The sequence below is a fragment of the Perna viridis genome, chromosome 13 (assembly GCF_037379345.1).
Source record: "Perna viridis isolate PV_CMFRI_1.1 ecotype Kerala chromosome 13, ASM3737934v1, whole genome shotgun sequence".
In the NCBI taxonomy this organism is placed as follows: Eukaryota; Metazoa; Mollusca; class Bivalvia; order Mytilida; family Mytilidae; genus Perna; species Perna viridis.
Genome location: NC_142457.1, coordinates 10,591,691 through 10,604,218, shown reverse-complemented (window position 1 = coordinate 10,604,218; position 12,528 = coordinate 10,591,691). Strand labels below are relative to the sequence as shown.

General features: G+C 33.0%; 1 protein-coding gene across 8 annotated transcripts in view; it reads right to left on the bottom strand.

The window, feature by feature from the left end:
• Window positions 1–6,393: 6,393 nt before the first annotated feature.
• The window catches only part of LOC148599533 (uncharacterized), a 71,090-nt gene continuing 64,955 nt past the window's right edge, over window positions 6,394–12,528 (bottom strand). For 6 of the 8 annotated variants that reach the window (XM_088558707.1, XM_088558711.1, XM_088558713.1 and 3 more), the window contains one exon: window positions 6,394–9,968. In XM_088558707.1, the coding sequence (XP_088414833.1) occupies window positions 9,904–9,968 (65 nt within the window). In that variant the 3' untranslated portion in view covers window positions 6,394–9,903. The remainder of the gene's footprint in view (window positions 9,969–12,528) is intronic. The other 2 variants (XM_088558715.1, XM_088558714.1) reach the window with 1 other exon arrangement.

Sequence of the window (12,528 nt, the reverse complement as noted above, 5' to 3'; positions counted from 1 at the left end):
TCGAATTTGTTCATGCATATAGTCCATAATAAATCTGATATAAAACGTTTAGAAGGAAAACAAATTAAATAAATAAGTAAATAAATAAATAGATAAATAAATAAATATATTTACTTGTAATACTTTATAAGCAAGCCGAGATTATGACGTTGATGTAGTGCATCAGGCCTATAATTGGTGTAAATGGTGTGTCCTAAATGAGGTACTTTTGAATACATAAGTGAATACATTTTTATAAAGACCGGCGTATATATGAAAAATATTTGTACCACAAAATTGGGAACCAATGTACGCGATTTATCTCTGAGTTGATATGTAGATGATACGTAGATATGTATAATCTAAGAATACGCAACCTCTGCTAAAGTTATAAATTTCGACTGCAGTTTGTCAATAGTTGTTTAGCTTTTGTCGAACTTAAGATAAATAGAAAAATAGCTATACATTATTTGTGCGTCTCAATTATCAATGTTATAACCGATCGTGAATTCAACAAGTCCATTACAGCTTAATATATACATGTAGATATAACTTTTTCTTCGTTGCATGTTTATTTTCGTTTTTATATGATATCGCGGTCTCATTGGAGAAAACGAAAACAGTAAACATTTTTTCTTGGAAACTGAAACTTTTTTTCTTTTCAATAAGGACCTGAATGGTTTGAACTTAGTTATTTAAAAGTATCCAAGTACTTACCCTGGCTCTAATAAATTGAATACTTGAATTTGAAGTATACGGTTGTCCGTTGCTCCAATGGGACAGTAAATTTGTCTGTCGGATGACAAATTTATAGAAAGTTACTCCCCTTTTCTTAAAATCATAAAAACGAGGCCAAAGTCGGGATTATGAAAAGGACTATTGTTCTCTATTCAAACTATCTTGGAACCCCGTAAATTTGTAATATAAAATAACAAAAAACACAAAGAAAAACAACAAACAAACAAAACAAAGCAAAGCAAAACACAAAGATGGAATAAGCGTAAAGGGCAACAATTTCAAATGTACATTATGTAGAATTAACAAATGAACAAAATACCAATTTAAATCACGATGGTAGTTTATCATCTCTTCTTTACAATTCGTCTTTAAGTGTAAAACAATGACAACCTTTGATGCTATATTTAAAAGAGTAATCAAGGGAACCAAGATTATAGCGGTAATCAAAAGAATGTAATCCAGGGACAAAGACCAGACATGGAAAACACACATTCACAACAAAGAACATAAAGTAACTGAAATCATACATACAAAGTAACAAAAGTAAATGAGCAACTCGGACTCCACTAAAAACCGGGAGCATGGACCAGGTGCACCGGTAGAGTAAGCGTTCCCTGCTTTTCTAGAAACACCCGCCGAGTTGCTCATAAAAAGTCAAGTCCGGACAAGTGTAATTTTATTTTGGTCCTGTGTAATAAAACAAAGCAAGTTCAACCTAAATGTGATTATTCTAATTTATGTTCTTGTTGTAAATGATTGGTTAGATTTACCATCATTAAAACACATTGAGTACAGCTTTTTTAACATCGTCAGGAAATGGAAAATGATTTAAAGTCAAAAAGAGAAATATAATCTTACAATTTATGTGTCTCGTGCTTTAACTCTAATGTTTATCACTAAATACTGTGATTCTATAAGTGCCAAAATATAAACTTCTATTTTCCTGTACATGTTTGATTTCCCTCTGTTCCTTGTATAAATAGAAGTCTATATTCCAATTAGACAGGAGGTGATTCATGGATAACCAAAAAAAAAAAAAAAAACACAAAATTTACTTTCATTTCTTATTCAGAAACATTGGCATATATAATGTCTTAGTTTGGTATTCGTTTTGTTTTAACTTTTGAGATAAAAAATGTGTACAAAATCGGTACTTTGCAAGAGTTGTCGTTCTAGGTAAGATTTGATTTGGTAGATTTTATTGGAAGATGAAAAAAGTATAGTTTAAAAAGAAAAACATTGATCAGAAAGAACTATTGTTACATAAAAATATATCATACGTATCAAAGACCAAAGAAGCAAAATCTTTTCGACGGATGTTTCTTCACCATGAAGCACATAAGCAGTGTCTGAATTGTGCATGAACTGGCGCTTAAAAAAAACATGACGTTTACTACATATCTTGTTTGCTTTAAGAGGTCAGGTACTAATATTCTTCTGTCTGGTCAAATAAGTTCGGTTTTAAAAATTATCTCGGTAACTTAGATATTTTCAAAAAAAAAAAAATGAAATATTTGTTTTAATGTTAATTTTCATTCGCTAAAAAAGCCATATTTTAATTTTTGATGGAATCAAGTTTGCGGAATGTTTGCTACTCATGTTCAACCATTTCTGTCTGGTTTTTGGAGTCCTTGTTTTTATCCATTTTATAGCATTCACTCTTCATTCATTCTTCCTGGTTATCCCCATTTTCTTTTCATGATTTCATTAAACGCACCTGAAAATGTTATTGAAAAAAACTAGTTATTTCTTCGATGTTTTTGATAGATAAAATCTACTCAGACAAAACCTATGGAAAATCTAGGCATTTTATAATCAAGGTTAAAGACTATGCGTCGATTTCACAAAAAAGTCAGAAGTGTAAAATTGACCGTAAATTATGACTTCATAATGCAGTTTTAGGTAGTGACATCATCAGCTTTATATTTACGACTTTTTGTGAACTCGACGCCTGGATTATTTATGTTCTTTATGCCAGAGCTTGCCGAGACTACCCAGACTTTTTGTGTCGCGCTAGAATTCTAACAAATAGGCTTCTGTAGCAGGGTTATGTTGCTACAAGATTGAAAACTGCGCAAGAAAACTGATTTGCTAAACGTGTCATAGTTTTCCTTTCCTCTTTCGTCTACCCCGGACTTGACTTTTTATGAGCAACTCGGCGGATGTTTCTAGAAAAGCAGAGGACGTTAACCCTATCGGTGCACCTGGTCCACGCTTCCAGTTTTTAGTGGAGTCCGAGTTGGTCATTTGCTTTTGTTACTTTGTGTGTATAATTTTGGTTACTTCATGCTTTTTGTTGTGTGTCTGGTTCCCATATCTGATCTTTGTCCCTGGATTGCCTTCTTTTGATTACCGCTATAATCTTGGTTCCCTTGATTGTTCCTTCAGAAAAAATATTTGAAGGAAGATTTACATTGTGTCATAGACTCAACTTCAATTTAATCAATGCATAATGATCTACATATTTGGAAAAAGCTCACGTGAAGCCAAATATGTCTTTTTTAGACTAAAGGCTTAAAACTTCTGTTTCGAAATTTGATTCCTCAAAGGAAGCCAGGTGGTATTTCAAAAGAGTTCAGTTTACGTATAAATGTGAGTTACATTTAATTTTGGCCCTCGAGCCATGATTGAAAAGTTCTGAATTATACCTCTGAAAAATGTGTAAAAGCGAAAACTCTCTGCAATAAACTATGTTGGTTTCACTTAAAAATGATACACGCAGTAATTTTCGCGAATACTATCAACTAAATGTATTAGTAATTTTTGCAATTAAAAAAAATTTTAATAATTAATAACATCATACATCGCATCTACATGTAGTCAAAAGAACTTGAGAAAAAGAATACTACAGATACTGTGAATTTAGCCTCATATCTTAACCTAAACTTAGAGATCGATGGTGAAGGAAAACTATACAGCAAACGCGTTGACTTGTCATTTCGTATCGTCAACTTTCATTTCATCTATGGCAACATCTCTTCGACATATCAACATTGATTCTCGGTCAGAGTGGTAGAAGGTCGTGTGGTTTTCAATTTTGAAACAAATGAAAGTTTTAAGTAGGTCAATGAGTGCCAATGCTACATCAATTTTGAAAGACCCCGATGTAGCAAAAACATTGCCTACTATACTGGACCAATATGTTGTCGTACCAACAGACAAAGCCCAAAACAACATTATTTGTCTGCAAAACGTTTTACATCCAATGTTTATTATCAGTGGCAGACGTAGAAAATAACAGCAGTGATAAGACCTATACTGCTACCTCACTCTCCAAAGAAGAGATTGTGGAAAGCCATAAATCTGTGTTATCCTCTTTTGGTCTCTCTACCAAGGACGATGATTGTGATTTACGGTCTATGTACTGGATTCATAAACTCCACAAGAATCCAATCAAACAACTTTACAAAACTGGATCTGCAAAATGTACCACCAAACCTCTTTCAAAACAGCTGTCAACGAGGGTCTGAAATTCTACCACAATACTTGTTACTCCCGTAGTGGTATTAATTCAATGTGAATCCTGAAAAATTCTATTGTTCTTTTGGAGACAATCAGTTCAAGATTATTATCAGAATATGATAGCATCAAAACCTATGATTTTTTAACACTGTATACTTCTATTTCCCATACCAAGTTAAAATCCCGACTAAAACATTATACATCGTTGTTTTTCCAAAGAAGATGATACACCTAGATGTAAATATGCAGTTTTTGGTAGAGATTCCTCGTACTTTATGAAAAACCATTCCAAATCATCTTCCAAATATACAGAAAAAGATGTTAACAAAATGCTGGAATTTTTAATCAACAACATATTTGTCCTGTGTGGTGGACGCGTTTTTCAACAAACAGTCAATCCAATGGGAACAAATTATGCTCCTCTACTTGCTGACGTATTCCTTCACTCTTATGAGGCTGACTTTATAGCTGATCTGATCCGAAAGAACAAATATCGTTTAGCTAGATCCTATAATCTCAGTTCCCGCTATATAGAGGACGTATTATCTTAAACAATCCTAATTTCGGGGATTGGATCTAACCCAAAGAACTTGAGATAAAGGATACTACAGACACTGTGAGGTCAGCCTCATATCTTGGCCTAAACTTAGAAATCGATGGTAAAGGAAAACTACTGACCAAACTTTACGATAAACCTGATGACCTTTCATTGAAAATTGTCAACTTTCCTTTCATTTGTGACAAAATCCCTTCAGCACCTGTGTATGGAATATTCATATCACAACTCATACGTTCTGCCAGAGCTTGCCGAAGCTACGCAGACTTTTTGTATCTCGCTAGACTTCTTACAAATAGGCTTCTGGAACAGGTTATGTTACTATAAGATTGAAGTCCTCACTACAGAATTTTTTGGATCGCTACGGTGTATCCATCTGCGCCATGAAAACTGATTTGTTCAATGTATCACTGTTTCCCTTTCCTCTTTCGTCTACCACGAAGATGAGTTTTAATGAACAACTCGAAAGGTGTTTGTATGTATGATTTCAGTTACTTTGTTCTCTTTGTTGTGTATGTCTGTTTTTTCATGTCTGGTCTTTGTCCCTGGATTACATTTTTTTTATTACCGCTATAACCTTAGTTCCCTTGATTACCCTTTATCAATATTTTTGTGCTTTAGAAATAAGTGTTGCATAAGGAAAATGATTAATGAGATAATTACAAGTTACCTATTTCGGAATTTAAAACTCATTAATTGCATTACATGCATTGTATTTTGGCAAATATTTATGTTTATTTATTTTTTTTTTTTAACTATTATTTTGATATGGACTTCTTTCTTTGGTGTTTACTCATTATGTTTGAACAGTGGGTTGGTCTTACTGGACGAATCGAAACAGTAGATTCAACATCAAGCCGCTATATAATGGACGACGTTGGTCGACTGGTACCAACTGCACTGACGTATTATTTATTTTAGGTAAAGTATTATTTTTGTAATTTTTTTATTAATTTATTCTATTTTGTGGAAAGTTAGTAATTTAATTCGATATATTGATTTATTCAAATATTTGTATTTATTTTATAAATATTATATTATTGAATTTATATCTTATATCTATAAATTGTGGTGTTTTTAGTTTAATGATTGTTAGGTTTAAATATGAATACTTCCGACTAATTACTATTGAATTTCACATGTATTTACTAATTCAAAAATAAAGTCTGGTACCAACTGAACTGATATATTATCATTTTAGCTGTCCAGAATTAACAGGTAGCAGTCAACATTGTGACGTGTGAGCACATCATTTAATTAGAGGTGCAAATACACGTTATAATATATGTGATAAAAAGGCTACACATATTTAGTTGTATTGGTTTATATGATGCAATGTATAATCATTCATTCCAATCTGCCTGTTCTTACATGTAGGACATAATTCATATCGAAAATTCAATTTGCTTGGCAGGGAAGTTATGACTATTTTTTCTAAAGTTCATTGTGACTAGATCAACTTAATAAATGACACACGAAAACTCCGTTGTAGCTTTAAAAAATTGCAGTTGTGATTTTGTAATGTCAAAGAGCTGTACGAGGCTATACGTTTAGTGTAAATGATGAACGCAACTATACATAGCATATCTGGTATCTGATATCATTATCAATTAAGAAAACAAACGCAGTGCTTTTTCAGAAAATAAACTATCTACAAATATGTTTCGCCACTTTTTTTTTATATTTTCATAAACATTGCTATTTCCAACTTATGTCAAAATGCATAACTGTATAAATCTAAAAAAATATCAAATACAAAAAATGTCAATTTTATATATTGTCAATTTCACAATGTCAAATTGTACATGTGTTTCAAGGAGTAACCTCTTATCAGCAGCATTAAAATCAAATATGTAGGAAGATCATAATCAAAATATAAGTTGTATACAAGAAGTACTGATAATCAATCGAAAGCGGAAGCCAAATCCATCACAAAGAGGTTCTACCGTATGCAATGCGAGGAATGAAGCCTCAGTCTATTACGTATTTTGAAATTTGAAATACTGCAAGTTTTCATAAAATATCAAAAACTTCATAAAACTTAGTGCAAGCTACACGTGTAAATTTAATACATGTACTATATACCAAATACATGTCAAAACTGTGACTTGTGGGCCTTGGGGTGATATAGGATTCCCGGGTATGTGACATACATTTTAAATCATATACGTCATAGGTTTTTCGTGCAGGAGTATGATATAGGGTAAGCGATAAAGGTCTAGACGCGTAATATAGGGTAAGCGATAAAGGTCTAGACGTGTAATATAGGGTAGGCGATAAAGGTCTAGAGGTGTGATATAGGGGTGTTATATAGGGTATGTGATAAAGGTCTAGACGTGTAATATAGGGTAGGCGATAAAGGTCTAGAGGTGTGATATAGGGGTGTTATATAGGGTATGTGATAAAGGTCTAGAGGTGTGATATAGGGGTGTTATATAGGGTATGTGATAAAGGTCTAGAGGTGTTATATAGGGTAACCGATAAAGGTGTAGAGGTATCATATAGGGTAAGCGGTATGATATAGAGTAAGAGATGAAGGTCTATCTTAGGTGTGATATGGGATTTGCAATATAGGGTAGAAGATATAGGGTTTAAGCAATCACTTTAAATGCAAATACAAAGGTACATTTAATCAAAATTTATGATACACATAGGTTTGATAATGAGTGAAAATTGAATATCGTCGAGACAAGTTTGTTATGAGGTTGAAATTAAATAAAGAAAATTCAAATGTTTCGATATTCAAATTTCACGAATTATAAAACCTTTTTCTCTGTGATTGGTTTCAAATATATTAGCCGTTTGACATTCGGCATTTGTAATGATGAAAATTCTGGCGATCGTTCTTCTTTGACGGCACCAATGGTGTCGGAAGAACAACGTAAGAAACGTCACAACGCCACTTTCAACAAATCAGGTTTTATAGAAAATGAAACACAATCACACGACAACCAATCGCAAAGGTGAAGTTTTCATATCACTAATCATATCACATCTTTCATGGTGTGATATCACAAATATCAAGCCGTCTAAGAAGTAAATAGCACGACCGAATCAAAGAGAAACACACATTATTATTGAGTAGCAGTCTTTGTAAGAATCATGCAAAATCTGAAAAATGTGATACACCCTAAAAAAGGCTACATATTTTTATTTTTGTAATTAAGTTGTTTTATGGGTCTATACTATGAAATGTCTAATTCATTCAAATTTGCCTGCTCTTAGAAGCATTGGAAATCCAGTAGATTCTATTGTATTTGAGTGCCATTTACAGAGTTATCTTCCTTAATTTTGAAATCTACAGTGCATTCTATATAATTTTTATCTCCTAAGAGCACATGTTATATGAAAAACCACATGTTGATTTCTGTTTACTATGACATTTCAAACGAAATATAAAAAATAAAAATATATAGGCTTTTTACCCATGAATCACATTTTGCATGATTCTTAGCTGGAGTCCTGTTCAACATATTTTATCAAGTTCCATATCTGATCCATACCGGATACAGCTAATAAATAACTAACAAGTTACAAAACTCTTTTCTATCATCAGCAATCACTAAACTCTGATACCAAACTTTTTTTTTATCTAAAATTGCCATTTATTAGAATCTGATATATCTACTTCTTTAGTCAGAATATACACACTTTAACCTTTAAATAGATTCAATGCATTTGTTCAACGTACTACTGGATTATCTCGGGTCTGCATAGACAGATGAAGACATCTTGTGGAGTCCCCTCATATCAATATTATTGCTTTTTCAGCAAAAAGTATATTTTTGTCTCCATCTTGATCCAATACAACTCCTGTTTTTTCTTAAACATTAATCGACCCGTATGGTTCTGATAAAATCTATATTTGATATTTCATCATATCAAAACGTTAATTAAAACATGCCATCCTTAATATATAAAATGCATATCAGATGTATACAAAAATGTATAAAAAGCTTTCCATATAAATAAAATGAATACAAACGACACAACTGAGACATACAAATCCTTTGATAGTAGAGTCATATCTTTAAAAACAAACATTGGTTACACACCTACATATAAATTGCACAAAAATCTAAACATCACAATGATAACGACTTAGTAAATTACATTAAATAAAAAAATAAAATGTTAAACTGGATTAGAAACCATAATTACTAAGAAACTGATATCTAAACCGATCCCAGCAAAATTTAAAAAAAATCGGAAGACCTGTCTTCAGCGGTAAGTAAGAGGTAACGAACGTCTGCCGCTGCATGGAGCTTGTAAACACTTTTAAAGTTATTTTTGCAGATGTTATGATATTTCACAGTCCATGGGTTCAATTACAGTAGATTTCACTGTGTTTCTGCAATATATGTACAAGATTTAGACCAATCCGTTCTATCATATCACTGAAGAGCTTACACCTCCAAAAAAATAAATTGATCAGTGCCACAATGTTTACATGAACATGTGTTGCAATGATTGCTTTCCGTTTCTTCTTGACTTGACGTGAAATGAAGTTTACAATTTCGAGTCTAAAACCCTCTGGCATTTATTTGTGGTTCCAATAAAATTTGCTCGAAATTAACCATTCACCAATAGAGGATTAAAAAAATCATCGATCATTATTAGTGAACAAGGAATTATGGATTTGATTTTTGTAGTGAAAAATTTAAAATATTTTTTAATTAACTATAGACATCAATATTTTGGTTATTTTTTAAGGAGCTGTTTATGTAAAAATCAGGCAGATGCTATGAAATAGTTGGCACAAGGTAAATTCTATCCCACTGTTTTTATTCCAATGAAATGCTTAGATCATATAACTACGAATATCAATGCTTTTTTTGTATTTTTTTTCTCTTTACTTGTTGCAGTTAATCAAAACCAACATCCAGTTTTGCAAAAGGATGCATTTGCGGTATGAAATGGATGAAAATGTTTTGAAAACAAAATTCGTCTTGTACCACCCACTACTAGGGTTTTGCATGGACACCGTCTTATATTAATATTAATTAACAAAAAAGACAACTCAGACTCAATAATAGAGCAGTTGAAAAAAAAACATTCTCGATACAAATGATGTCGAGTTCCAGAACACTCTCATTTTGTCTCAATGATCGCTATTCATTATAGTTTTAATGATAGGGAGATATCTTCAGGTTTTGTCACTTTGATGGCTAATCATCTTGTAGACCTAGATTTCCAAGTGGGAAGTTATTTAAACCTGTTCTTCCACCAGCTCCTGCAAGGATAATGACTTTACATTAGAATCTTGTAATACACATGAGGTAGACATATCTAATTCAACTAGATGTTTGTTAAAAATTAGAGTATATTTAGAGATTTTGTAAAAATAAAGTTTTTTTTTTTTATTTTTATACTAAAAGTAACATACAAACAGTTAATAGATATTTGACTTACTGCAACTGCAGCGAAGTAGGAACACCAATAAACAAGAGACTACCGGGAGCCTGAATCGCGCACCTGGTTTAATTTTGCCTTTCGAGGGTAATAAATTTAACAAGGAATTTTAACTAAAGAAATCTTAGGCAGGCCTTAGGCATAAGGATCATTTCAGCAAAGTTAACTATCTATCATAGTTTTCAAGATATTACCGAAAACTTAAAAGTACGTCTTATTTTTACCTTTCAAAGAAAATAACTCTGACAAAGAGTCATCTGACAACTTTGATTCCTTGGAGACTTTTAGGCCTTATAATGAAGATAATTGCAGCAATTCGGTCAAGCCTTACGGTTTTGGGGATATATGCGAACCCTACTGTCTGACTCCTATGTACCCTACCGGTGCACCTGGTCCATGCTCCCAGTTTTTAGTGGAGTCCGAGTTGCTCATTTACTTTTGTTACTTTGTATGTATGATTTTAGTTACTTTATGTTCTTTGTTGTGTATGTCTGTTTTCCATGTCTGGTCTTTGTCCCTGGATTACATTCTTTTGATTACCGCTATAACCTTGGTTCCCTTGATTACTCTTCCAATTTTAGCATCGGCGAACATGTATTTCCATAGATTAAAAATCTGCACATCAGTTCCATGCAAGATACCCCAAGGAACATTTGTATCATGTTTGGTTCAAATTGGTCAAGTAGTATCAGACCAGAACATTATTTAAAAAAATAATATTAAAAATTGCGTAAAAAAACGTCCAAAAAGGGCTATTACTCCAACATGGCTTAACAGATTAAAACAAAAATTTGACCAGAGATAGATCTCATCATAGTGAATACTTTCACATTTTGTCAGAATTTAGCTAAACCTAACATTTTGGATATATATGAGAAAAACTACTGGTCCCTATGTGCTATTTTAGTAACGGCGGCCATATATTTTGACGGATCAAAAATCCCCACATAAATGTTTTGCCGGATACCTCAAGGAACATTCATGCCAAGTTTTCTTCTAATTGATGAAGTAGTGTCTGAGGAGAAGTGCACGATGACGGACGCCAAATGATGGCAATAGCTCACCTGCCGCCAGTGAGATAAAAAAAGAGGGCATTTTCAGAATTTTCAACTGAAAAGTAGGAAAAAAGGATTATTTCCACAGAGAGGGAAAAAGGGAAAAAAAGGGTATGTTGAAAGCCCGTTAACAACATTCGCAGTTAGAAAAACGCCATGGGCAAAAATGAGAGTTTTCAAAGTAAAACAGTTTTGGCCATTTTTAAGTTTATATTCTATTTCGTGCTAATTTTTTAAGCAAGTGCAGTTGGTACTCCAAGGTCATAAGTACAACACTTTCCCGTAAAATATGGGTAAAAACTCCCACATTTTGTTTGGAAATTCGTAGCATTTTCCTGGTGTTCAGAAATTTAGCCTGAAATGGTCTATATTCCACGTTGAAAGTTTTGAAATAGTTATCATTAATTATTATTAAGAAGTTAACCAAGGAGGTGATTAGAGAGTAATCAAAAAGAAAATAAGCATAAAAATCACTTGATGATTTTCTTGCTTCCTACCTCAGGAGACACAAAGGATTTTTATGAGCAACTCGGCGACTGTTTCAAGAAAAGAAGAGGACGCTTACCCTACCGGTGCGCCTGGTCCATGCTCCCAGTTTTAGTGGTGTCCGAGTTGCTCATTTGCTTCTGTTACTTGGTATGTATGAGTTTAGTTACTTCATGATCTTTGTTTTGTATGTCTGTTTTCCATATCTGGTCTTTGTCCCTGGATTATATTCTTTTGATTACTGCTATAACGTTGGTTCCCATGATTACTCTTTAAGTGATGTAAGCACTCAGATGAAGAAGAACAAAACAAAACAAAATGAAAGGTGCAGAATGGGATCATGTAATTAAGAATTGATGAATGTTTAATTAAATTCTAAATAGAGGTTTGAGAGGATATGCCGATTGGAATAGGGTCCCGTCTTGGTAAACAAATGCCGATGTCAATATTTTGAATCAAGAAACCCAAAAAGTCAGTTAGACGGGAAAATAGGTGGAGCAAAATGGCATCATGTGATAAAGAATCTGCGAAAGAGTAATCAAGGTAATCAAGATTCTACCCGAAATAAAAATAATTCAATCCATGGATAAAATCAGACACACCCAACAAATAACATGAAATAAACAAAATGATGCGTACAAAGAAACAAAAGAAAATGAGCAACGGAGACTCCACTAAAAATTGGGAGCATGGACCAGGTGCGCCGGTAAGGTAGGATAAGAATATATGGATTAGACAAAAGAGGAAAGGAGAAGTACGGCAGAGAGACATATTGGTACACCGTAACGATCAATGAGTTCATGCTGATGACCAAATAACTTTTGTAGTGATGTAGTGCAA